Genomic DNA, 24,499 nt, shown 5'->3' with positions numbered 1-24,499 from the left:
TGAACCCACTGATGCTGTGAGCCTCAAATTCTGCAGCAAGGTTTTGGAGTTAACTTCCTAATGTGCTTTATCTCTTCTTAAACTGATCTCCTGTTAGTTGCAACAAGTACCGCTAGTTCTAGTAGTATATGATTTGATTAAGAACAGTTTTGCATTTATTTGATTTGTTATTTTGACTTCTCCAGACCTCAGTCATGTCTCCTTTCAGCCTTTTGTTTTCTAAACCAAAGAGTCTTGGCCTGGGCATCTCTGCAGAGAACAGCTACTTCATCCCCTCCCTTGTTTGAGTTGCCCTTCCAAGGGCAGTAGAAGAAAGAGGAGACCACAACTGTATGTATTACTCCAAGTATGGACATCATAAGATTTTCCACAGCAGGAGAGTGATTCCTTTGTCTTGCTCTCTTCTGGGCTACTGCTGCCTATGAAGTTAATTTTTCAGAGAACTGTAAGATGAGGTCTTTGGAGTCTGGACTGTCTGAAAAGGTGTGTCATGTTCAGCCAGATGGGCTGTTTTTCCTCCCCTAAACCTTCTTTATTCTGCTGGAGGTGGCAATAAATGTACATTATATATCTAAGCAGACAAATAACAAAATTACAACTAAAATTGATACTTTCAGTTAGTCGTTGTCTTTATATCATTTCTGTAGGAATAAGCTTGTGCTATCTCACAAAGGCTTATTTCCAGCTCTATGAACTTTATCCTTTTGACATCTTCAGTGGTTTCTAAGATACAGGTCCAGGCTTTGTAAACATCTGTGATTTGGCTGTGCAAATTTCTAGTGTTTTCAATGGAAAATCATTTTCCTGTGGAGTGCAAGTTACTCTCAATTACAAGGACAACAACAATGGGGCAGCACAGTGTGATTCTGTTTAAAATATGGATTTGATTGGAAGTTGTTAGGAAGTATAAGTTGCGCAGGAACTTGCTGGAGGGTCAGAAAAGGCTTGTGGCATCTGCTGACATTAATGATGTAGCGTGAGCCTTGGAGAAAGGTCTTCAGCTTTTGTAACAAACTACTGGTGTTGCAGATGGATTCCAGCCAAAACTTGAACAGCTTTGGAAAATCAAGGATTTGGAAATTGGATTTCGTTTAATTAAAACTAAAAACTTTTCTAGTCCATGATGTAGGATGATCTGGTTCTGCTTCTAAATGGTCTGTAGCAACCCACGATTCTCCTGCAATCCATAACTCAGCTTAGAGAGAATAGATGTTTTCATTAACTACCTGGACAAGCAATATTGTTCAGCTTGAAACTCAAACAATATGTCAGTTCCTAAAAAGGTTATACCTTCATGTCTGGTGTAACCATGCTGAAGAAGATTCTTTTAGCAAAAATAAACAGTTTTTCAGGAAGAAAGCATATTCATCTGCAAGAGCTTAAATGGAGGGTGCTTTACTGCCTAAAACCTTGCACATGTTTTCTACTCATCTGTTGTAGCAGAAACCCAAATTCGCTGTGTCTTACCAGTACAGAATCACAGGGTGGTTGGGGTTGGGAGGGACCTCTGGAGATCATCCAGTCCAACCCACCTGCTCATCCAAGGTCACCAGAGCACATCACACAGGAATGTGTCCAGGCGGGTTTGAATGTCTCCACAGAAGGAGACTCCACAGCTCTCTGGGCAGCCTGGTCCAGGCTCTGGCACCTCAAAGGAAAGAAGTTTCTCCTTATATTCAGATGGACCTTCCTGTGCTTCAGTCTGTGCCCGTTGCCCTTCATCCTGTCGTTGGGCACCACTGAACAGAGTCTGGTCCATCCTCTGACACCCACCCTGGAGATATTTATAACCATTGATGAGATCCCCCCGCAGCTTCTCTTCTCCAGCTGAACAGCCCCAGCTCTGTGTCTCTTCATCAGAAAGATGTTCCAGACCCCTCAGCATCTTTGTGTCCCTCCACTGGACTCTCTCCAGTAATTCCTTGTCCTTCTTAAACTGGGGAGCCCAGAGCTGGACACCGAACTCCAGATGTGGCCTCACCAGGGCAGAGCAGAGGGGGAGGAACAACCTCCCTCACCTGCTGGTCGCACTTTTCCTAACACACCCCAGGGACCATTGGCCTCTTGGCCACAAGGGCATGTTGTTGACTCACGGTCACCCTGTTGTTGACCAGAACTCCCAAGTCCTTCTCTGCAGAGCTGCTTTCCAGCAGGTCCACCCCAACCTGTACTGGTGCCTGGGGTTATTCCTCCCCAGGCTCAGGACCCTGCACTTGTCCTTGTTGAACTTCATCAGGTTCTTCCCTACCCAGCCCTCCAGCTTGTCCAGGTCTCGCTGAACGGCAGCACAAGTACTGCATATTTAATCCTGTTGCATTAACTGTGTGCTTAGCATGGTTTTGTTTTCTAGCACATCTTTATATATCACTCTTTCTGAAATGTTTATGTAACCTCTGCTAGCAGGTGTTGGGCATTTCTTTAGTACTTCATGTAATTCCATCCTCAGTGGAGGGAGGAGGGGGTTTCTCATCTTGGTGTGTTCTCTGTGTGAGAGGTACAGCAAAATCCCCTGTAAAATGTGCAGTTTTGGGTATTTGGGAGGGGAGTAAAAGCACCAGTGCTGATAGTCTGCAGCACAACAAAACAAAGAGGATTTCTTCTCATTTCCATGTGGTATCAGTTATAAGCTTCTGCCACCGCCATCTGAAAGCAAAAAGGGGTGTTAAAACTGCATAAAATAAAACACATCGCTTGGGTACATTGTCTTCTTTTAGGGGGTTGTAGGACATATTTTGGCTGTAATTCCGCTGTCCTCCTTGGTGTAACAGTTGAGTAGGACAAGTGTGTGTGTGCTCCTGTCCTCTCGTGCCGTGTTCCATATGGCAGCACAGATTTCCTTGCTCACTTGAGTTTTCTTAGCTGCTCTTTCTGGGATCGTGATCCCCTGTGAAATGGCTTTTTTATTTTCTTTTTAAAGATGGTGTCCTCGAGTAGGTGGCACAGCCTGGTGGTTTTCTTTGCAGGGGATAAAACAGTAGTGGACTGGAAGTTTTGGGGATATGTCTGAAATGGATTTGGGAAAACCTTTTGCACTTAAGTCCCTACAACTTTCCCAGTGGTACTGAAGAATTCAGAAAAACCCATCAATTCTGAACTCTTCTTGTGTCCTGCTTGTTGTCATTGAATACTCTTAAATAAACCATAAGGAAATAGGTTTCTCTCCTTTGTATTTTTAAATGATGTGCAAGCAGTTCTCACTTGCCTTCTAGCTTTTTCCTGTAGAGGCCAAGTGACTGTTATTGCAAGAAAAAATGATATTTTCTTTTTTCCTTGACAGTAGGAGATAGGGGTTTTAGTTTGACTGGACCTCATTGCTTTAACAAACCCCAAGTCAAAGCCATTATGGCAGCAGCGTTCAGCAATGGGTGTTTTGTCTCCTTCCAACTATTTGACCTTTTCCACATAAACAGCTTAAGAAATCTAGAAAAAAAAAAAAACAAACCAGCAAAAAAGCAAGTGGTTTTCTCTTACCCGAGTGGTATTTTATGAGTCTTTTGGGTTGGAAACAATGGCTGTTTTAGTCTTTCACTATTTTTATACTTTTTCAGTGTGCCATCTTAAGGTGGTGCCTCAGTTCAGAGGCCTAAAATCCTGTGATATAAATGAAATAAGTTCTTATGTGTCTACTGGCTTTATTTTTCAAGGTATATCACCTTCAGCAAGTAGATGCTCTGGATTTCTTTGCAAGTTTTGGTTGTTTCATTATGCTCAAGCATATGATCCAGAACAGTTGGTATGCAGTGATTTTAAAAAAAACCCTTCATTTTCGCTTGTTCTCTAATCTTAAGTTCTTTAAAGTGGTACAGAAATTATCAATAGAGGTACAGAATTCATTCCTGCTGGTTTTTCAGGTTGTGAAATACCAGTGTTTGGATCATAGCTACTATAACTGATCTCCTTTGTACCATGAAATACATGGTTTTCAATGTCTATATTGGTGATTTAAAATAGCAACCTCTATGGGCCATACCTATATTTCCAAGGTAAAGGAGGAGGAAAATTCAGGTGGCTTTTTTTTTTTGAGTGCTACCTACTGTAGGATATATAAGAAAATGTCTTTTTAGTTACTGCTGTCTCCTGGGTCTTTCTGATGGTGCGATTGAGTCATTCCAGGTGTTGGCATCTGGATCCAGTGGCAGGCTGGGTCTCGAAGGGGTGAAACGGGTGAAGAAATAGAGGGAGAGAGAAGATTGTGCTGATTCTTGTGTAAATTTCAGAAATTTGAAGTGACACCAAGAGAGAGTTTCTTTTGCCAGTGTCATTAAATTTTCAGCTGTGTTGTTTGAATCTCAAACTTCATTGATGTAAAAATAAAAATCGTATTAGATGGTGTTACTCAGAAGATAAAATTAATGGGGAGGGTAATAATGACTCTTCTTTGCTACAATGGTATATGTTTGAAAACAGATGGACTATTAGAAGTCATGGGTAGGTTTTGGATGGATTTTTCTATGTACTTGTGATATTTCTAGTGCAATTTTGGCAGGTAAGTAGTGGTAACTGCAACACTCCAGACAAATAGTTGCAGTGGTCCCTGAATCTAATGAATTTCTTCTTTATAGTTCTTTTTAAGTAATAAATCAGGATATATTTCATATGATATACTGCGCCCATATAAATAACTCTCTGGAAATATGATAATTAATAGAAAACGTTACCTTTTCATGAATCCTGTAGTGTAGAGTAAAAGCTCTAAAGCATCTGAAAATTGAGGAATAAACGACAATAATTGAGTGGGTTCTTTTAAAATTTAAGTGCATTGTTCTTTACTGAACATGAGGCACATGTTTACCAGCGATAAAGTTCATTCAGTGTGTGTCTGTGTACCCATGAGTGTACAGACTAATAAGGGTGACTGGTTTGGGGTAGGTAGCCCATTTTTTAGGCAAAGTCTTCCAGTCCTTCTAGATAACTTGAAAATATCCCTATTTGTTTTCTAATTTTTTTTGTCCTTAGGACTTTGTCTACCAGCGATGATGTTGAGGACCGAGAGACTGAGAAAGGCCGCCTGGAAGAAGCTTATGAGAAATGCGACCGGGATTTGGATGAGCTCATCGTCCAGCACTACACCGAGCTCACCACGGCCATCCGCACCTACCAGAGCATCACAGAGCGCATCACCAACTCGCGCAACAAGATCAAACAGGTGAAACCTCCATTGTAGATGTGTGTTTGTAGCGTCTCAATAGTTCTAGTTGACAATAGGTTGACCGTGAGTCAACAAGGTGCCCTTGTGGCCAAGAGGCCAATGGTCCCTGGGGTGCGTTAGGAAAAGTGTGACCAGCAGGTGAGGGAGGTTGTTCCTCCCCCTCTGCTCTGCCCTGGTGAGGCCACATCTGGAGTTCGGTGTCCAGGTCTGGGCTCCCCAGTTTGAGAAGGACAAGGAATTACTGGAGAGAGTCCAGTGGAGGGACACAAAGATGATGAGGGAACTGGAACATCTTTCTGATGAGGAGAGACTGAGAGAGCTGGGGCTGTTCAGCTGGAGAAGAGAAGCTGAGAGGGGATCTCATCAATGGTTATAAATATCTCCAGGGTGGGTGTCAGAGGATGGACCAGACTCTGTTCAGTGGTGCCCAACGACAGGATGAGGGGCAACGGGCACAGACTGAAGCACAGGAGGTTCCATCTGAATATGAGGAGAAACTTCTCTCCTTTGAGGTGCCAGAGCCTGGACCAGGCTGCCCAGAGAGGCTATGGAGTCTCCTTCTCTGGAGACATTCAAACCCGTCTGGACACATTCCTGTGTGATCTGCTCTGGTGACCCTGCGTTAGCAGGTGGGTTGGACTGGGTGATCTCCAGAGGTCCCTCCCAACCCCAACCACTCTGTCATAGCGTGTGTTCTGGGTACAAATCTGTGCAACTCAGCTTTTTCTTGTGTGTTGTCCTTTTATTGGTAATGTAGTGTTGTAAGATCCCATTTTAACCTTTTATTTCTCCCTTTTTCCAACTACTCGTCATCATTCCGAACTAAAAAATGAATTGAGAAATCACTGTTACCCACTAATTCTGAGCTGGGCCTGATTTTGAAGTTGCTCTGTGGCATGGCCACAATCTGACCGTCCAGTCCTAATGCAGTGGTCCCAGGCTGTCTTGCTGGCAACCAGTTTTCTGTAGGATCTCTCTGAGAACACAAGTAATTAAAAGCAAAACAAGAGGTGGATATGAAGTACAAAGCTTTGCGGTGTCCCTGTTCATTTATTGTCTGGGCATGTTGCTATCAGCTTTTTGAAGCCTAAGAGCTGTTAAGGTATCGCCTTTCTGGCCAATCTCTTCACATTTTAATGTTGGCCTCCAGCCACCTCCTAAATAGTCTGAGGGATTCTTCAGCTTGATTTTTTTTTTTTTTTTTTTTTTTTTTTTTCTCGGAGAATATGCATTTTGGTGTTGTTTCCAAGCTCATTTCTGTTGTGTGAATGTACATGAACCCTGTGCCCCTGGATCTTTCTGTATTTTGAGTGCTCCCACTTGGGTAATGTGCCAGCAAATAACTATGGCGCTCCTTGTCATGGACTTTTTCCATCTGCTTTCTCCCTGCAGCGATAGCGGAGTTCTTTGGACTCTTGTCCCATCTTTGAGTGGTTTACTATACCTAAACTTAGCGAACTAGACACCAAATTTATTTTTTTCTGGCTCTGTGGAGGTCTCAGCCTAAAACCTTTCACAGCAGCACTTTAGGAGCAGTTGGCTTTTACCCTTGTGGGGTTAGGTACTGACCCTTCTGGCTTTTGAAATTAATTTAGCATTTTCAAAAAAAATTAAACCATTCTGATGATTTCCAAGGGTAAGAGTTCACTCTAGGATTTATGTACAAAGTGCAACACTTTGAAAGCAAAGATCAATTGTACTAAATCTGAAATATACTGTAGCCAGTGGCCTATTTTCACACAGTGTACTAAGCTTTCAGAGGTCAAAACAAACATGTAGAGGTGTGACCTTTTGGTCCTGCCTAGAACAATCACTGTAAGGGTTGAAGGACCTTTTGGTATTTCAGTTTTCTTATTAGTTTTGGTCAATATATATTGAAGTAGCTTTGACCTAATCTCACGGGAGGCCCCATGTCTGGTTTGTCATCAATCTGCATTACACTGTTGGACTTTATTTTGATGTTCTACTCTCGTGGAAGGTGGATGATCATACGGGCATTTACTTGGATTTGGAATTGTGCAAGTGCTAGGTAGTCTAGATCCCTCTGTTTATCTACCTTTTGTAGCCAATTCTTGTATGAATTTCTCTTGGGAAAGGCTTAGATTTGAATCTAGCTCTAGAGGTGTTGCCACTGCAAAACTAAATTATGAAGTAGATACTATTTGTCCTGCGAAGGGGAGGTTCTTTCTTGAAGATCTCGTGTTCAGTCCTTCCCTGCTCCCAAATGTAGGTATTGTTGATCTTCTTTCTTGCAAGGACAGGCGCTGGAATGTCTTGGGAGATGCCTTCTCACCCCACAATGGTTTCACTGACCTGATTTGGCTCTGTGCAGCACCAGTGCACTCATGATGGTGTGCTAGGTCAGTGAAACGTTTGAAATTACAGTGTTGAATGAGGATTGAGTCTGAAATGAATTTTGTATGTGTTTTACTTGGCTTTTGCAGCAAGTTATGACACTCTTACATTAGCTGTTCTGTTGGCTGAGGGTTTTCCCATGTTATTCTTTTCAGAAGGACATTTCAGAGTGTGATGTTACTGTATTAAAATCTTAGTCTCTTCTGACTTTGGATGGAATCTGTTTTATGTAGCTGTTAGCCATTGTCTGTATTTTGGTCCATCTATGTGTTTCACTTTTGAACTGCTTTTAGGTGAACAAGGTAGGAGATAGTGCAGCTGAAATGGGATTTCTGGAGTGCTTTGAAGGTTCATTATTTAAAAATAAATTTAAGGGCCAACTTGTGAGAGCCTGTCTTCATGTGTAATTCAGTGAGAGCGCAGCCTGAGAAAAGGTTGGACCTTAAGTATTCATAATGTACCACAAAAACAAGAGTGGTGTGAAAGCAATGTGTGAAGCTGTGTTGTTAATTGCTGCCACATTAATATGTATCATTGATTTGCATTATCCAAGAAAAGCTGGGTTATACTGACCTTACCAGAGGATATCGGGAAGACTTGAAAGCAGGGATTGCAGGCTGTGTATTGGATCAGAAAGGATGGAGAAGGAAATCTCTTGATGTTTCCTGAATGGGGTAGAATAGTAGAGACTTTGCTAATTAGAGAGAATGGCACGAAGCTCAGAAAAAAACCCGAATGGCAAACACCAAGGTGTTTTTCTGAGTGGCGTAATGGCCTTGATAAAAAATGGGTATGTCGAATTGAACTGTAATGTAGCTGCAGTTTGTTCTGGTGAAACCAGAGAAAAGAATATGGGTGTTGCTTGGGGTATTAGGAAAATGGTTTTACTCTTATATAGTCAGATTTCAAGAAATGGACATGAGACTTGAAGAAAGGAGGAGATGTGCCAAAAGATAGAATATGCAGATGGAAGATGTTTGCAGCAGGAAAATTAGTAGTGGCTTATTTGCTTTCACTGAAAATTGGATTCTTGCTGTATGCCAAAACAACGAATTGATTTTTGGTAAACATGCAAATATGTCTTTAGTCATGGTTAATAGGATCCTGCATTTGTTCACATTATGATACTCCAGTTGAATTTTCAATTCTGGTACAAAACCTGCACTGAAAAAACACTTCACGATGAGAGCAGTTGTGGTGTTTGTATTGTTTTGCCTCAGCCAAAGGAATGACCACAAAGTTTATGGGATTTAGGTTGTAGTCCTGAGATCTTTTTGGAATTCCTAATAAAAGTGGGAAAGGCCTGATCTGTGTTAAGCACCGGTTACAGGGACAGATTTAATTCATCTTTTTGATGTTGTCGCTTGTAGGTGAAGGAGAATCTGCTGTCCTGTAAGATGCTGCTGCACTGCAAGCGGGATGAGCTGCGCAAGCTGTGGATCGAAGGGATCGAGCACAAGCACGTCCTGAATTTGCTGGACGAGATCGAGAACATCAAGCAGGTGCCTCAGAAGCTGGAGCAGTGCATGGCCAGCAAGCGCTACCTCAATGCCACTGACATGCTGGTAAGATGTGGTGCCTCATGCTGGACCAGTAACACCAGAAACACACTGGTCAGCTGTCTGATCTTCTGCCATCTGTGGTGTTTTTTTCCTCCTTACTTGTGTCATTTGCTGCTTTTTTGTATTGGAATTTCCCTGTGGTTTTCCTTGATCCTCCCTGACTGGTCTCAGGGTTCCTGTCTCCTTCATGTTTGATCCTTACTTTTCAGAGCTGTTTTTATCTGTTTGCTTGTCCTGATCCTGATGCTTTCTCTAACCATCTAGTTCTTTACCCGTTTGATCTGCACGTAAGATTTCCTTTTGGCTTTTGCAACCTGGTGCTTCATTTTAAAATTAATTTCCCAGACAGCTGCCTGTATCATCTGCTTTCTTTATAGCTTATAAATTATTTTAAACTCATTTTTATGGAAGAACTATCCTGTTTCTCTGCTGTTCCATGTCCCAGGATGCATTGACAACTTCGGTCGTTATTCAGATGTGAGACTGTCTTTCACCATTTAGGTGTGTTTGCTTCTCATTGTCTTCCTGTAGGTCTTTTACCAGGACTTTTGATCCTTCCTACTTATTTCCAGCTCTGTCTTCATCCTTTTTTCTCCCTCACTTCAAGTGTTTTTCCTTTTCAGTTCCATCTCTTTTTACAAGCATACCTTTCAATTCCAGTGTTGTAGAGGTAGAAATTTCTTGAACTTCTGTAATAACAATCTCTTTATTTTTCTCTTCTTTCTGAACTTCACAAGCACACTTCTTCACCAGGCTCCAGTCCTTTATTTCCTGGAACTGTCTTCTACTGGTAATTGATGACTTCACAAGGCAGTTGATTGTTCCCATGTGCTCAGTCCTGACATGGGGAGTCACGAGTCCAGCTCTGGGCTCTCCAGTATGAGAGATGGAGTTACTGAATCAAATCCAGGGTTAAGAGATAGGAGAATCTCACATATCAAGACAGAGAGAACTGGAAACACTTCACTTAGAGAAAAGAAACCTCAGGGTTATGCGTGTCTGATGGGATGGTGCAAAGAAAACAGAGTCAGACTTTTCTCAGCGGTGCCCGGTGACAGGAGAAGAGGCAGTGGGCACAGATGGAAATGTAGGAAATGATACCTGAACGTGAGAAAACACCATTTGACTGTGAGGGTGGTTGAACACTGGAACAGGTTGCCCAGAGGGGTTGTGGAATCTCCATCTGTGCAAGATTTTCAAAACCGGCCTGGCTGTGGTTCTGGGCAATGGGCTGTAGGTGACCATGCTTGAGCAGGGGCTGGATTGATGTTTTTTAGAGGTCCTTTTTAAACTTAACCAGTCCCAAAGTCAAAAGTGAAGGCAAAAGCACGGTCTGTTCATATTCCTCTTCGGGTTTCCCAGAGAATGCCTTTAAGGAAATCTTTTCATTGCCTTCCTGAGTCATTGGCTTTTTTTTTTGTGCTTCTCTGTCCTTTGTATTTCTCTTAGCTGTGCTGCTTCGCTTCTTTTTAACAGTTAATATTCAACAACATAAAGAGCTGGAGGACTTAGTGTTGTCACTTCATATTCCTGGAGCCCTGACTTGAACTTAATTTCCTTCTTCCTGGTTTACCTCATTTTACCGTAAATGCAGCTTTCTAAAATTTGCTTTGTTACCTCTGAAGCCTTTTCAGCGGTTTGATGTCCATCTCCTCATCCCTTTCTCTGACATGTGCAATGTGATTTAGATTTTTGTTGCTGTCACATCCCCTGTCTAATTTCTCTCTGTCATTACATTACTGTTGTTTTCTGTTGCTCATGTTCTCATCCCACACCTGACGCAATAATTTTTCTACGATCTAGTCACAATTTTCTTCTTTTTCAAAACAATCTTCCAGGAAGCCTCTCAATGTTAATTCTCCTTAGTCTCATTGTCCTTTTATATGAACCATTGTCTTATATCTTTCCCACTGTATTGTGAACTGTCTGGGATGGATAATGTTTCCATTTGTGTTGTATAATGTAGTGTGGAATGTTTATGATACTTGATAAAATGTTATGAAAAAATCTATATTAGACTTCCTGAAAACAGATCAACGATTGAATGACTTAAAGCAGCAAATATGAGAAGAATGCAGTCAGGTTTGGCCAAAACTTTTGTCAGGTTTCGGATGCAGGAAATCGGTGTGTGGTGTTTGTCTGATATTTTCAATTATGAGACATGAAATAGATGTAAATTGAGGGTGTTCAGTGTAGGGGCGAGACCACAGTATTGAGAATTAACATTAGTATCAATTAAAATGTTAACCAGTTGGTGCTTTTTGCTACTGGTGGACTTGCCAGTTTGCCTTCTTTATTTTTAGTTGGAAAAAGTTATCTTTTTGGAAGGAAATTGTGGCAAACTGATTTCCTATCTGGAATACAAGATAAATAGAAGAAGAAAATTAATACTTTTTATCATAGAATATGCTTCAGAAATGGTTTGTGATATATGTATTTGTGCCATCTTACTGACTTGCAATATATTGTGTGTGCGTTATTTATATTTACACTTACCCGTATGTGTATAAGGTTGCCCAAGTCTGAGATAGAGCCAGTGTTAGACCTCACTGAACTTTGGAATTCTATAGTATACCATGTTGGTTTTTTTTCTTACCAGAAGAGTATTTTTGCTAAGACATCAAATAATAATGATATAGAAAGTTTTTTAATATCAAGGAATGCAGAAGAAACCTTAAACGAAAACTGAACACACTGTTTCAGCCATTTATTAACACTCGCAGTTCTCGCTTGAAGACAAGTGCACCTGTAGTAAGGAAATAATAACCGACCTGCATTTGGAGCTTTTTCACAGGCAAAAAAATCACTGTAGGCTGTTGGGTTTTTCCATCTTTTGTAATGCTGCCTCTGCAAGACAGTGATGTTGGACTTGCTCACTGGCTGCAGGATAATTCCTTTCTCCTTTTCTATGATATGAATATTGTGTAAAAAAAAAAAAAAAAAGACTAAAGAGTCAGGGATGCTGAGGGTCTATAGATCTCCCTGTGTTTCTGCTTCATGTCTCAAGGTAAACAGATGCTCATGGCTTATAAAAAGCCTCAAGTGATGTGCCAAGGAGGTTCTATCCCTCATGTTGAAATTAGAACACTGATTAATATTGTTGCCTGTAGCCTTGTGATATGTGCAGTCGAAATTAGGCCTTTGCTGGCGTTGTGTTAGGTTGATGCAATGACTCTAATGACATAATTTCTGGTTGCTGCATCACATTTCTGCAGTCTGTTCACTGTATTCCAGTCACATTAATTGAAGTAATTTTGCCACTGAAGCGTGTTTCAAACCTCTGCATTTAAATTGAAATTTTAATTCCCTTATTGTTTGGAGAAGACAGCTGAAGATACTTTGTTACAGGTTTCATTATCACTCAAAACTCTCCAGCTGCTGGTTCTAATGTGCAGTGACTGAGTAATGCTGGGAAGAATTGTTAATAAAAGAATGGCAGCTTTTCCCAGTAGCATGAACACAATGCAAAGGTATTTTATGACAGCTTACGTTTGTATGAAGTTAAATTTAAGTGGCAGCTTTTTTTTTTGTTTCTGATTCTCCATCCATCTAGACAGAACAGCACAGAAGAGCTTCAGATGTTGTGTATTCATGTTCTATGTTCCTCCAGCGTTTTGAGAACACACACTCCGGTGAGCAGAGCTGGTAGGATCAGGTTTGCTGTTCTGTGATTGCACCTTGCACAGGTGTAATCCAACCTGCTTTGGAGAAATTACAAGGGTCCAGAACAAATAGCAGTCCTGTTTGAGATCATACATGTTTCAGTTACTTTCACTTGGTTTATATGCTTTTTTAAAAAGTATGAGTCAGTATGATTTTATGTTAATGATCTGTGTTTTCACTCACTTAATGGCTAAAAGGAATGTTCACTTGTGTGGCATTGGTGGATTGGACTAGATGATCTCCAGAGGTCCCTTCTAACCCCAGCCGTTCTGTGATTCTGTAAGTGAGTGGGCATGTCAATGTGTGTATTTTCTGTTTAGAACAAAACATAAAAAGGAGGCTGAGGAGGGACTTCACTCTCTAGAACAACCTGAAAGGGGGTTGTAGCATGGAGGGTGTTGGTCTCTTCTCCCAAGTAACAAGCAATAGGATGAGAGAAAATGGCCTTAGGTTGTGCCAGGGGAGGTTTACATTGGATATTAGGAGAAAATTCTTAGTGGAAGGGGCTGTTGGGCACTGGAACAGGCTGCCCAGGGCATTGGTGGAGTCACCATCCCTGGAGGGGTTGAACAGATACAGAGATGATGTTCTTAGAGACGTGGGTTAGTGGTGGACTTGACAGTGTTGGGTTAATGGTTGAACTCTGATCTTGAAGGCGTTTTCTAACCTAAGTGATTCTAGGATTATATCATCATGTGCTAAGAAGGGAATTCTGATGCAGAAGGAGCTTCCTATAAAAAGGCTTCCTATAAAAAGGGTGTCTTAGAAGGGAGAGCAGCAGAGCTGGTGACACTTTGGGATGTAGGTTGTGTTTGGCCTGGAAGCACGAGCTTGGTTTCTGGAATATAGGAATCCAAACTCATAGAATAGTTTGGGTTGAAGGGATCTTCCCAGCTCCCCCAGCTCCCCCCCTGCCATGAGCAGGGACATCTGCACCAGCTCAGGTTGCTCAGAGCCCCGTCCATCCTGGCCTGGGATGTCTCCAGGGATGGTTCAGCCACCACCTCTCTGGCCAACCTGGGCCAGGCTCTCACCACCCTCAGGGCCAACAATTTTTTTCTTTATACGCAGCCTGAATCTCCCTCCTTTAGTTTAAAACCATCTCCCCTTGTCCTGTCGCAACAGGCCCTGCTCAAAAGTCTGTCCCTGTCTATCGTATTTGCCCCTTTTGAGTTCAGAAAGGCCGCAATCAGGTCTCCCCGCGGCTTCTCTTCTCCAGCGGAACAACCCAACTCTCTCAGCCTGTCCTCCCAGCAGAGCTGTTCCAGCCTCGGGTCATTTTGGGATGGAACATTCTTCTAGAAATGTTTTTAGGTATGCTACGTCTAAATGTAGGTAATATAGTTACTTAAGTGTTGTAGAGGTCTGTGGTCTTGATCTAATTGTTCTCATTTTACTGTTGACCTATGAGGTACCCACAGGGAGAGATTAATATTTTCCATTTGTTTAAATAATCTAAGAGATGAAATACTAAAAACAGTTGAAGGAAGAAATGTTGTTGAATCAAGTAATTTAAGGTTGGATCATTAAATGAAAATTGCTTAGGCTACTTTCTTTGCATTTTCTGGCTTTTCTGGGTCGAGCTTTGCAATTTTAATGAACTAATACCGCTTTGTCGAAGTGTATAGTGTTTTTTTAAAAAAAACCTTTTCATTCCAGTAGACAGTGAAACACTTACCCTAAACCTGATTTATTAGTGCAGGAGCACAGTTCCTTGGCGTTGGGGTTGTGTCAGGTAACAAAACAATGTGAAACTGCAGAAATACATCCCCAGGATAGCAGTGGGGATGACTTCTATTTCCAGTTGACTTGGTTTTGATAGGAGGATGAGAAGAAGGAAGAAAGAAGGTCGGAAGAAGGAATTTTGGAGCCCTCTGACTAGTTTTCACTGAAGTTTAAGCTCACATTGATTTGTGTTACAGAGCCAGGAACCGATGTGCATGTGTGTTTAACACATGAGCACGTCCTTCTCCTTTAGCCTGCGTGTCTTTTTCCCAAAAAATACAAAACTGAAGTGGCAGTAATTTTTCTCAAGAAGTAGGCCAGGGAATTCTCCAACACCTACTATTCTTGCTTTTTTTTTTTTAATGTTAAGGACTCAATTTCAGTTTCCCTGTGTCAGGGAAAGAATGTCTCCTGCTCTGTTTTCTGACATGAAGAAGAGCAGGTTTTTCTCAGAGCCGACTGCTTTCTCACTGCAAGTTTGCGTTGTTGCCGGTTTGTTCTTTTTCTAGAGTCAAGCCGCTGGCTGCTCTTGTTGCGTTCGGTTAAATGTACCTGGGGTGGCATCCAGCTGTGCAGGACCGGAGATGGGGCCGCAGGTAAATTAGGTCGTTTGCCATCGTGCTGGTGCAGCAGTTAAAGCACATGGAGTTCACCACCGGTGGCCTCATGATGCAGTAAATGTGGTTTTGCGCGCTCTCTAGAATGCAAGATCTGTGTGGGGTTAATTTTTTGAAGAGCGTTATTTGATTGTGAAATCTGGGCTTTATATCAAGAATGTACCTGTCTGAACTGGAGATGCTGACCAGCTCCATTGCCTGTGTGCTGAAGTATTTTATAAGTAAGTGTTGTTTTTTTTTCCTTAACTGCAGGGCTTTACAACACAATGGGGCTACTTAGTGCATGAGAACATGATCGGAAGATGTTTTAATAAGTGGAAACATTGTGCAAAAATGATGGTAAAGCTACTGAGGCAGTTCGAAGGGAGAGGTGGCACAGGGGAGGAAATAGAGAGACTAACCATGGGTAAGAAATTTTGGAGAACAGTGTATGAGGACAAGGAACCCAACTCGTGGTGGGAAGTTGAGTCGAACAAGGAGCTTTGAAACATTCAAATGTCTTTGCCGAAGCAAAGAGAGGAAATTGCCCTGTGCGTGTATACTCATGGTTTCTTCTTGCTCATCACATAGTGAATGTGTCCTACTTGATACAGTGTCACCTATTCCTGTGCACTTCATGTTAATCCTCTGCAAAGAGGCTTGGAGTGATTAACATCTTCCCAGAAAATGCTGAATGTTTGTAGCCCTGGATTGTTGAGGAGGGTTTTAATTTTTGGTACTTGAACGGAACTGCTGCCTGTGGCTTTTCTCAGTGTAGCATGAGGAGAGTATTTAAATTAGAAGTACCATGTAGTGAGCAGACTTCTTGGACTATAAGTAGTCTGGAATAACAACATTTAAAAAGAAAATACAATGCAGTTCTCAGTATGCATTTGTTTTACTCTCTGCTTTTCATCTGGAACAGTGGAAATCAATAAAAGCACTTTTTTATTTTGTTTCTGCGTTTTGTATTGCAGAGCTGAGATTCAGGTACTGCTGTGAAACTTTTATATTTTGGCGCTAATGGCCAAAGTGAAAATAAGAGACTTTTGTTGGTTTGGGACTCCATAGAGATTTTTACTACAAAATGAAAATTTTGGCCCTGCTTGAAATTCTGTGTTTTGAATTACAAGTCTAATAATAATTCCCCAATACTTGTTTCCTTGAAGACTTTCCCAGCTACCCGTGTGTCTTGTCATTGTTAACCTCACTGCTTACAAAGAAGCCCGTTAGAAAACACAATCGGGAAGCTGATATCTCAAGGGTTGGACCCCATTTCAGATTACTGAGGCGTTTATGCTAAAAGGAATGTTTTTTTATTAGTTGATAATGCTTGGCAAACCTGTTAGCTGTGTGTTTGAGGTACAGCTGAGAAAGAAGGCAGCTTTGTTTCTATTCATTTGATGTATGGATAGGACATGTTCTAGTGATTCACACTTAAACATGGAAATAATGAATTCTGTTCTGTGCACTGCTCATTCATTTTAAATAGCTTTCCTCAGACGGTAGGATTTATCGGTAGTATTTGTCTGCCTTCAGGGAGAACTGCAAAGCTAAGTATTTAAGTTTGGTAGAATACATCTAAGTTGCTTCTGAGAAGCATTGGTGCTATTAGAACACTTTTCACCTCTTTTCTGTGCATTTTCTCTTTTTTTTTCTTATTTTACTCTTTAAATTCCACTTTCTGACTTTATTAATGAACTTGCTAGGCTAGGTTTAAAGACACTAGAACACGATGAATTTCTTTCCCTTAGTATACTTACCAGTAACTTCATCTCATTCTTTTTTATCCTGTAATTTCCATTATAAGACAGTCTATCGCATTAAACTGTTATTGCCTAACGCTCCTTTGCATTGATGCGTTCTTGGCCTCGGCCCCTTGGTGCTTGGTTCCTGCAGCAACAAGCACCGATACCTCTCCATAGATAGCGCTCTGCTAATAACAACCATTCGTTTAAGCTGATGACAAGTTAATTAAATAAGAAAACATGTCGTAATGGAGGTGGAGTGGAGGCGTCCAGCATCTTTTCATGGTAAAAGTGAAGTGCAGATACACAAGACACCATCCCTTAGGAAAGGGAGAGGCGTCCGTAACATTATAATAGATTTTTTTGGGAATGAGCGTTTCTGAACATTAAATTTAATCCTTCCTGATTACAGCACAGATGCAGTGATGAGAAATTGTTTGCTCTGGCCATTTAATGATGCATCTTTTATTGGGAGTTCTCTCCCAACAGCTTGAGAGTTCGGTGGCTTAGTTTCCATTTGCTTCCATTTTAATTCATGAACTTGGTTGTGTTACATACCTTGAGTTTAATATTTCTTTTGCTATTTATGCTGTTAGTAATTTTTATTATTAAGCTATGGACTTTATTCTGTGAGATGTTTACATTTTTATCACTTCATCTTGGAATGCAGGTGATGTTTTTCCAGTGCTTCCTGGTCTTTCTGTGAATTCTTTTTAAACTCGGGATTGTATGGACATGTTTCTCTCAACAGAAAAATATTGGACCAAACACCAAGAGAAATTGTTGAAGATAGATTGGGTTATATATGGGTCAATATAAAATAATCTAGATACATTTGATTGCATTTTAAAAAAAATGCAACTTCCAAGCTAGTGAATTGTGGGTCAGAAGGTGTAATAAATTTACTTTTTAGTAAAGCACATGAAATACTTGATGTGAATTTAACCCAGAAGTTTTCCACTGAAGTAAATTGTTCATGTCTGGTCAAGTTGGCATCATGATACGAGTAACCTTGGAAATGTTGTGATGGAAGAAACATTGTCATGTAGAGCTGGAGGGAGAGTTATCTTCATAAATGAAGATGAATGGACCATGTGCCTGTTTAAGCAGGAGGCAATGCTTGTCTTAACACTACTGCAATATTCCCTTTTGTGAATGTATGGATTCTGCAATAAAAAAAATCAGTAAATTAATAGGTGAGGAGCTAATTGAAAAGAGTTCAAGATTGCTTTAACAGCAGTGTGGGTCATAGGGAGCGTGAAAAAAAATTAAATGTCGTCTTGAAGACAGCAAGAGAATCAATGGGGTAGACTGCAGCTTGCACTGAAACTAAAATCCTGGTGTTTTACTGAAGAGTGTTAGGATCTCATAGTTCTCTACATCATTCATGTAGAGGGAAGACTTTTGGGACAGAGATGAGATGGTCTTGAAAAAACACACTTTGCTTAATGGCAATTAAGACAAAATGATTATGCATTAAATCAAGAGACAAAAAGTATGGCAAAGTGGAAGGAAAAGCCTTTACTTTTGCTGCCTTCACGATACCTATAACCGATTGCCAGCTGCTGACAGTGCTCCAGTGAGATTTAATATAGATTTCTGGACAGGGTCAGAGCATTGGTGGTTGTGGACCAATACAGTGTCTGCGGAGGATGCTTAGAAGGGAATATGAGGACTTTGTGCTGGAGGATGGGAGATTGGACGTGAGCCGGCACCGTGCGCTTGCGGCACAGAGGCTGATCATATCTTAGGATATATCAAAAGGAGTGTGGGCAGCGGGTCAGGGAGGCAGTTCTGCCCCGCTCTGGTGAGACCCCCCTGCAGTGCTGGGCCAGCTCTGGGTCCTCAGCACAGGACACACATGGACCCGCTGGAGAGGGGCCAGAGGAGCCCCAGCAATGACCCGAGGCTGGAACAGCTCTGCTGGGAGGACAGGCTGGGAGAGCTGGGGTGTTCAGCTGGACAAGAGAAGGCTCCAGGGAGACCTTATTGTGGCTTTTCCGTACTTAAAAGGGGCCTGTAAGAAAGATGGGGCCAGACTTTTGAGCAGGGCCTGTTGCAATAGGACAATGGGTTATGGTTTTAAACTAAAGGAGGGGAGATTTAGGCTGGATATAAAGAAGAAATTGTTGGCCCTGAGGGTGGTGAGAGCCTGGCCCAGGTTGGCCAGAGAGGTGGTGGCTGAACCATCCCTGGAGACATCCCAGGCCAGGCTGGACGGGGCTCTGAGCAACCTGAGCTGGTGCAGATGTCCCTGCTCATGGCAGGGGGGGCACTGGATGCGCTTGGAAGGTCCCTTCCAAACCAGACTGTTCTGTAGTTATATTCTGAGCAAGCAATAGCAATCCCTTCCCAAAACACTCCCAGCACTTGGCAACACGCAGCTCTTCATGGAAAAACTGGTGTATTTTGCGGAGAATAGCATTCAGTAGCTGTTTCTTCCTTTATTTTGTCCCTGTCACTTTTCACAGCACTTGACATTTTTGGCGTCATTGTTGTCCGTTGGCCATGAGTTCTGTAGCTGAGCTGTTTGATGTGCTCCTTGTAGGTGAGAACTGAATCTTTGATTTCCTAGTTTCATCTGGTTTGCCCAGTAGCTACTGGGGATTTCAAACCCAGAAGGTACTGGGGCAATACACGTCTTATCTCCATCAGGGTGTCACTCCAACGGAAAGTCTTGGACTGTTCTGTGATGCCGATAGATCCTCTCACTTTCCCATTTTGAGTAATTTGACTAATACTATACTTGAAATTGCTCGGTTTTTGTGTTAAGGTCCAAGTGAACAGCTGGATAATACTTGTTTTTGTGGTTTTTAGCTGCTCTGTTCCTTGAGCACTGCTTTCGGTTTCAGCACTTTATTACCGGAGAGACTGATGAATTAGAGCCACGGGAGGAGCAAGTGGAATGACTGATCAGTGACAGGACTGAGGCGAGTTTGAAAGAATTAGATTTATGTAGCTGGACTGAAGGACAGCAGACGATGAACATAATTTTATAAATATTTTAAAGTTCATAGAGAAAAATGGTAAGTTGGGTGAGGTCACTGCTCTTTAAACACTTAAGAATACTGTTCTTTGTGAAAACATTAAAGCAAACCTGTTATAAACACATTAACACAAGGCACAAATATCCTTTTGTTTCTTATCAGTAAGAGATAAAAATAACTTTTGCAAAATATAGATTAAGGCAGTAACATAGCAGTAGGGAAGTGGCTGTGTGATCTACTAGACCTTCATATTTGTAACTGATAACATGAAAATTCTTTTGGGGAGTGGGAAGAAAAGGTAAGACTAGCTGGGATGATTGATTTAGGAAGCCAAATAGCGGAGTTTGGCTTGCTGGAATTTGGTTCTCTAGAAAACACTAGTCTCTATTAAGGCATAAAAAAGAGTTCTGTTACTCCTTAGTCTTCATATAGACTTTGTTATTGTTCGGTGCGGCGCTGTGTTTAAGGGAAAACAAGCCTCACAAAGAAATAACCCTTTTACCCCATTCCTATATGCACGTTTTCCCTGTCCTTCCCAAATTACTATTATCAAATAAGTTTGTTATTAAAAAATTTCATTATTTAGTAATAAGCTTATTATCAAATAAGCTTACACTGATTATTTATCTCAGCAGGAGCTGTTTTCTTTCAAGCCGAGCACTTTTCTGTGTGTGTAGCTCACAATCTTTCCAACTTCTCCCCCTTTCCACATGGTTCATCTGCATCCGTCTCCTCCTTTCTGCATCAATTAGTCAGCAAGTCCTTGTATCTCAAGAAGGGGATTGACCTCAGCTGCTTCCAAAATGTTGCAGATGAATTGTCTTCAGTCATCTGTCTTCTTACAGCTTTTTGCTTTTAGCTTGTTAATGTCACATGATTGTTTAAAAGTGAATTTAATTGGTAGCGATTTCTTCTGTCACCTTAATATCCAGTATGTTGATTGGCACTCGGTACTGTTCATCATGGGTGTTTTACAGCTGCTTGTTAATCAGCAGATGCTGTGAAGATTCACATGTATTTTACAATGATTTTTAGAAAACCAAATCTTCTTTTCCCTCTTTTTAAGAGGAAGGAGGCAGTGACAGTCAGGAATAACTGTCCCTGATCTGTGCGCTTTTCATATTTTCCACGCTTTTGAGCTAAAGGCTCCTTGCTTTGGGATAACCTCCAGGGCGGTGGTGGAGTCACCATCCCTGGAGGGGTTTAAAAGGTGTTTAAAAGAGGTTCTCAGGGACATTGTTTAGTGCTAGAGTTGGGTTGTGGTTGGACTTCATGAACCTGAAGGTCTCTTCCACCCAAAATGATTTTGTTTCTATTCTATGACCTGGGTGTTCTTGAAGTTCAGAGTCATATTAGCTGAGGTGTGTCTTGATACCAGTTCACACTATGCCATATCCTGGTCTATGGTGGTTTGGTAGCAGACAATTCCCAACTTTTGGATATAAGTGCAGCTTGGCTGCAAGTCTTCCATGTGTCCCATGATTTGGATTTGACAGTGGGAGGTTGTGGTGGCTCCATCCTTGTTGATCTTGGAAGCCACCTGGACATGGCCCAGCTTGTGTGGGCGTGTTGGGCCAGGCGACCTTCAGAGACCCCTGCCAACATCAACCATTCTGTGATACTGTCATTATCTCCATCCATGGAAAACATGGGAATTTTGCACGTAAAACAGCCTTGACTTAGTGAAATCCTGCTTAATTTATTTCTAGTTCCCACTTCTGATCGCTGATTCGAGTGTTGAGGTTGGGGGAAAAAAACCATAAGTTTACTTAAATGGTTTTTGATTATGTTCTCACTCTTTTCCAGGTGCTATTTCGGTCCAATGTTTTCACTCCCATCCTTAACTTATTTCTTCCGTGGTTTATGCTCGATATGTCACAGTCCCTCTGAAACGATGGGTGATGCAGAAAATCGGGGTCATCCGCAAGGGTTTCCTTCTGCTACTCAACAGTGTGGTTATGAGGATGACAGCAGCAGTAAACGTAAATTAAATCATATTATTCTCTGTCAAGCACTATTTTATTGTATTAACAAACAACGACGAGAAGAATTAAAGTATAGCTACAACAAATTTAAGTGTTATCAACAGTGTATCAAAAGGAGTTGAAATAATTCAGGTGAACTAAAAGAGCACTAAAATATATTTGAAACCAAAGCCAGTTATTTAGAAGACTGTAAAAAGATTAGGAAGAAGCAGAGATAAGCAAAAAATACCCCAAAACTTACCAAGTGGAATAAACTGAAAAATTCAGACGCTAGACAAACTAAAAAATAATTTTTCAAGTGTTAACTTAATCACTGAGTTGTAGTGGACTTAAGTGTGAGTGTGTGGAAATATCAAATAGATCAATTCATTTAAAATAAATAAGTAAAATGAAATACCTCTAATAATATAGTGAAGCTATTTCTTTCAGTTCCTTCCACTGCTTCACTAATATCTACTTGATTCAACTTTTTCAGTTTTTAACATCAGCTGCCGTATGTTTTCACTCCTTCTGATCTCTTTAAACTGTATCACTGCCCAAATGGGAAAAAAAAGATAATTAGTGGAGTGATCATAATTGAAGGTAGGTGCTGGAACATTCACTGGCGAGGGAGTAGATTTCCTTGTGTTTATGGGTCTGAAAAACACTCACGTGTATCTTACTCCAAGAATGTGTCTCCAGCCACTTGCATTTGGTGTTTTCTGGAAGTGTTTTAGAACAGGGGTGTCACATCCCACCCCAAACCCAAATGACCCACTGGCAAATCCCTCGTCGTGTGGAATTTGCATCCCTTAGGTCAGGAGCGTCAGACTCATTTTCACCGGGGGCCGCATCAGCCTCGCAGTTGCTTTCAAAGGGCCAAATGTCACTTTAGGACTGTGTAAATGTAACTACTCCTACCCACAGCCCAAAAATGACATTTGGCCCTTTCAAGGTTGACCACAAGGCTGATGCGGTCGCCGGTGAAAATGAGTTTGACACCCCTGCATTACATCTATTTGCAGCGTTCGAGGTTGGAGGATCGGTTCTCTAATACACCCTCTGCTCTTAAATTTATCAGGCCTTAAATTCTTTGCATCAAAACCATCATTTTAGGTGTTTTGCTGCTTTGCCTGGTATAAAATCCCCCAAGCCGGCGTGCGAGCGCTCTCCTGCTTCTGAAGCAAACTTTTCAGGTTAGATCCTTCTCTCACACAGGGCAGCTGTAAATTGAATTTGGTGAACTGCTCATTTAGATCTGGCCATACATGTTCAAGCCATTTTTTTAGTCATTTTCCTTCCCTATACCTTTAGAAATCGAGTTCCTTGTAAAAGCAGTAGATCAATCTCTTTTAAATGTCAGCATTGTCTTAATTCATCCAGCGCAGCAGCTGAAACCTTTGAGGTTGCTGCTATTTATTTGCTGTTTTATTCAGAGGGTTCAGCGTTTTTCCTTTTGTCATACTGCGTTTGTGGATGACTTGACTTTTTTTCCTTCAAATTGTGACCTACCGCATTGTTTTCTTTTAACCTTTCTCAGTGGTTTGTTCATGTTGGTCATACCTATTGTCTGAACTCAGAATAGGTTGGTACCCCAGATGGAAAGCGTTTGGTTTCCTAGTTTAAACAACCATTATTCTGTGTTTCTGCCCTGAAGAAGCACCTAGTGGAGGGTTTCATTTTACTTCTGCTCGTTGACTTCCAGGATTGTGGAAAAAATCCTCTATCACATCTATTTTACAATTATTTTTTGCAAATTAAAATAACCTTCAAAGGTTTTTCAGCAGTTATGTGTCAGTTGAACTGCAGGTTGGAAAACTTGGGCCCAAGTCAGGAAAAAAGAATTTTAACAAATATCTTGTTGGTACTTAGGTTCTAGTTTGTAAGATGTGAAATTAAAACCTTCCAAATTGCATGTTAGAGGCAAATGTTTAGCAGTATTTTCATTTTAAGGCAATTAAGCCCTACTGTAAACTGACTGTGACCTTTAAACATGCCGCATGATGCTTCTGATGCTATTTTATATCCATTTGTGATTTTTAGCTCAAAGCAGAGCTCTTTTTGTCAGGTTTATTTAATTGATCTGTGTTTTCTAAACGGTCGCTGCATATTATAGTAGGTAATAAGTACATAATGAGTAGATATGTGTTAATATCAGAAATAACTGTTGGATGATCTAAATCCAATTGTATGTAATCCAGGCCAATATTATTATTATTGTTTGACTAATTTTGAATTTATTCAAGTCTAACTTGTAATAGGAGAGACAAACTTCTTTCAGAGTTAAAAAAAGAAAAGAAAACAGAAAAATGGGGGTGATAGTGATAACCTACTATTTCTTTTGGTAAGATTTGCTCATGGTAAATCAGCTTTTTAAAGAATAACAAGATGTTTGTCTGATTGACCTTCCGGCTGTGTTTTTCTGTAGCTTCTCTGCACCCCAACTCCTGCAAAAAGAAAATGTTGGGGAGCTCTCTGGCCTGGAATTATCCAGGGACTCAATCACAATGCCATTATCTACCCCAATAATAATCACTCATTTCCATTTAGACAGGTGTAATAAAGAGGCTTGAAGGACCCCCAGGTGCTTTTTCTGGACCCTCGGACCACTTGGAATTCTCTTCCGTATGTCTAATTTTTAGGTTCTCTGAAAAAAAGCTGCTATTCCATTATCAGTCTTAACCGGAGTCTTATAGTGATAACACTTCCCCTCTATGTACGACTCTACACGTGTTACTCGTTTTGTTAGT

At 41.1% G+C, this 24,499-nt stretch overlaps 1 protein-coding gene across 1 annotated transcript in view; it reads left to right on the top strand.

The window, feature by feature from the left end:
• Positions 1-24,499, top strand: part of EXOC4 (exocyst complex component 4) — a 415,407-nt gene that overhangs the window by 15,943 nt on the left and 374,965 nt on the right. The window contains exons 2-3 of the mRNA XM_065640979.1: positions 4,957-5,146; positions 8,875-9,069. Coding sequence (XP_065497051.1) covers positions 4,957-5,146; positions 8,875-9,069 — 385 coding nt within the window. The remainder of the gene's footprint in view (positions 1-4,956; positions 5,147-8,874; positions 9,070-24,499) is intronic.

The sequence above is a fragment of the Caloenas nicobarica genome, chromosome 1, assembly GCF_036013445.1.
Source record: "Caloenas nicobarica isolate bCalNic1 chromosome 1, bCalNic1.hap1, whole genome shotgun sequence".
NCBI classification, from domain to species: Eukaryota; Metazoa; Chordata; class Aves; order Columbiformes; family Columbidae; genus Caloenas; species Caloenas nicobarica.
The sequence above is the reverse complement of the archived record's forward strand: the minus strand, read 5'-3'. Positions and strand labels throughout refer to the sequence as shown.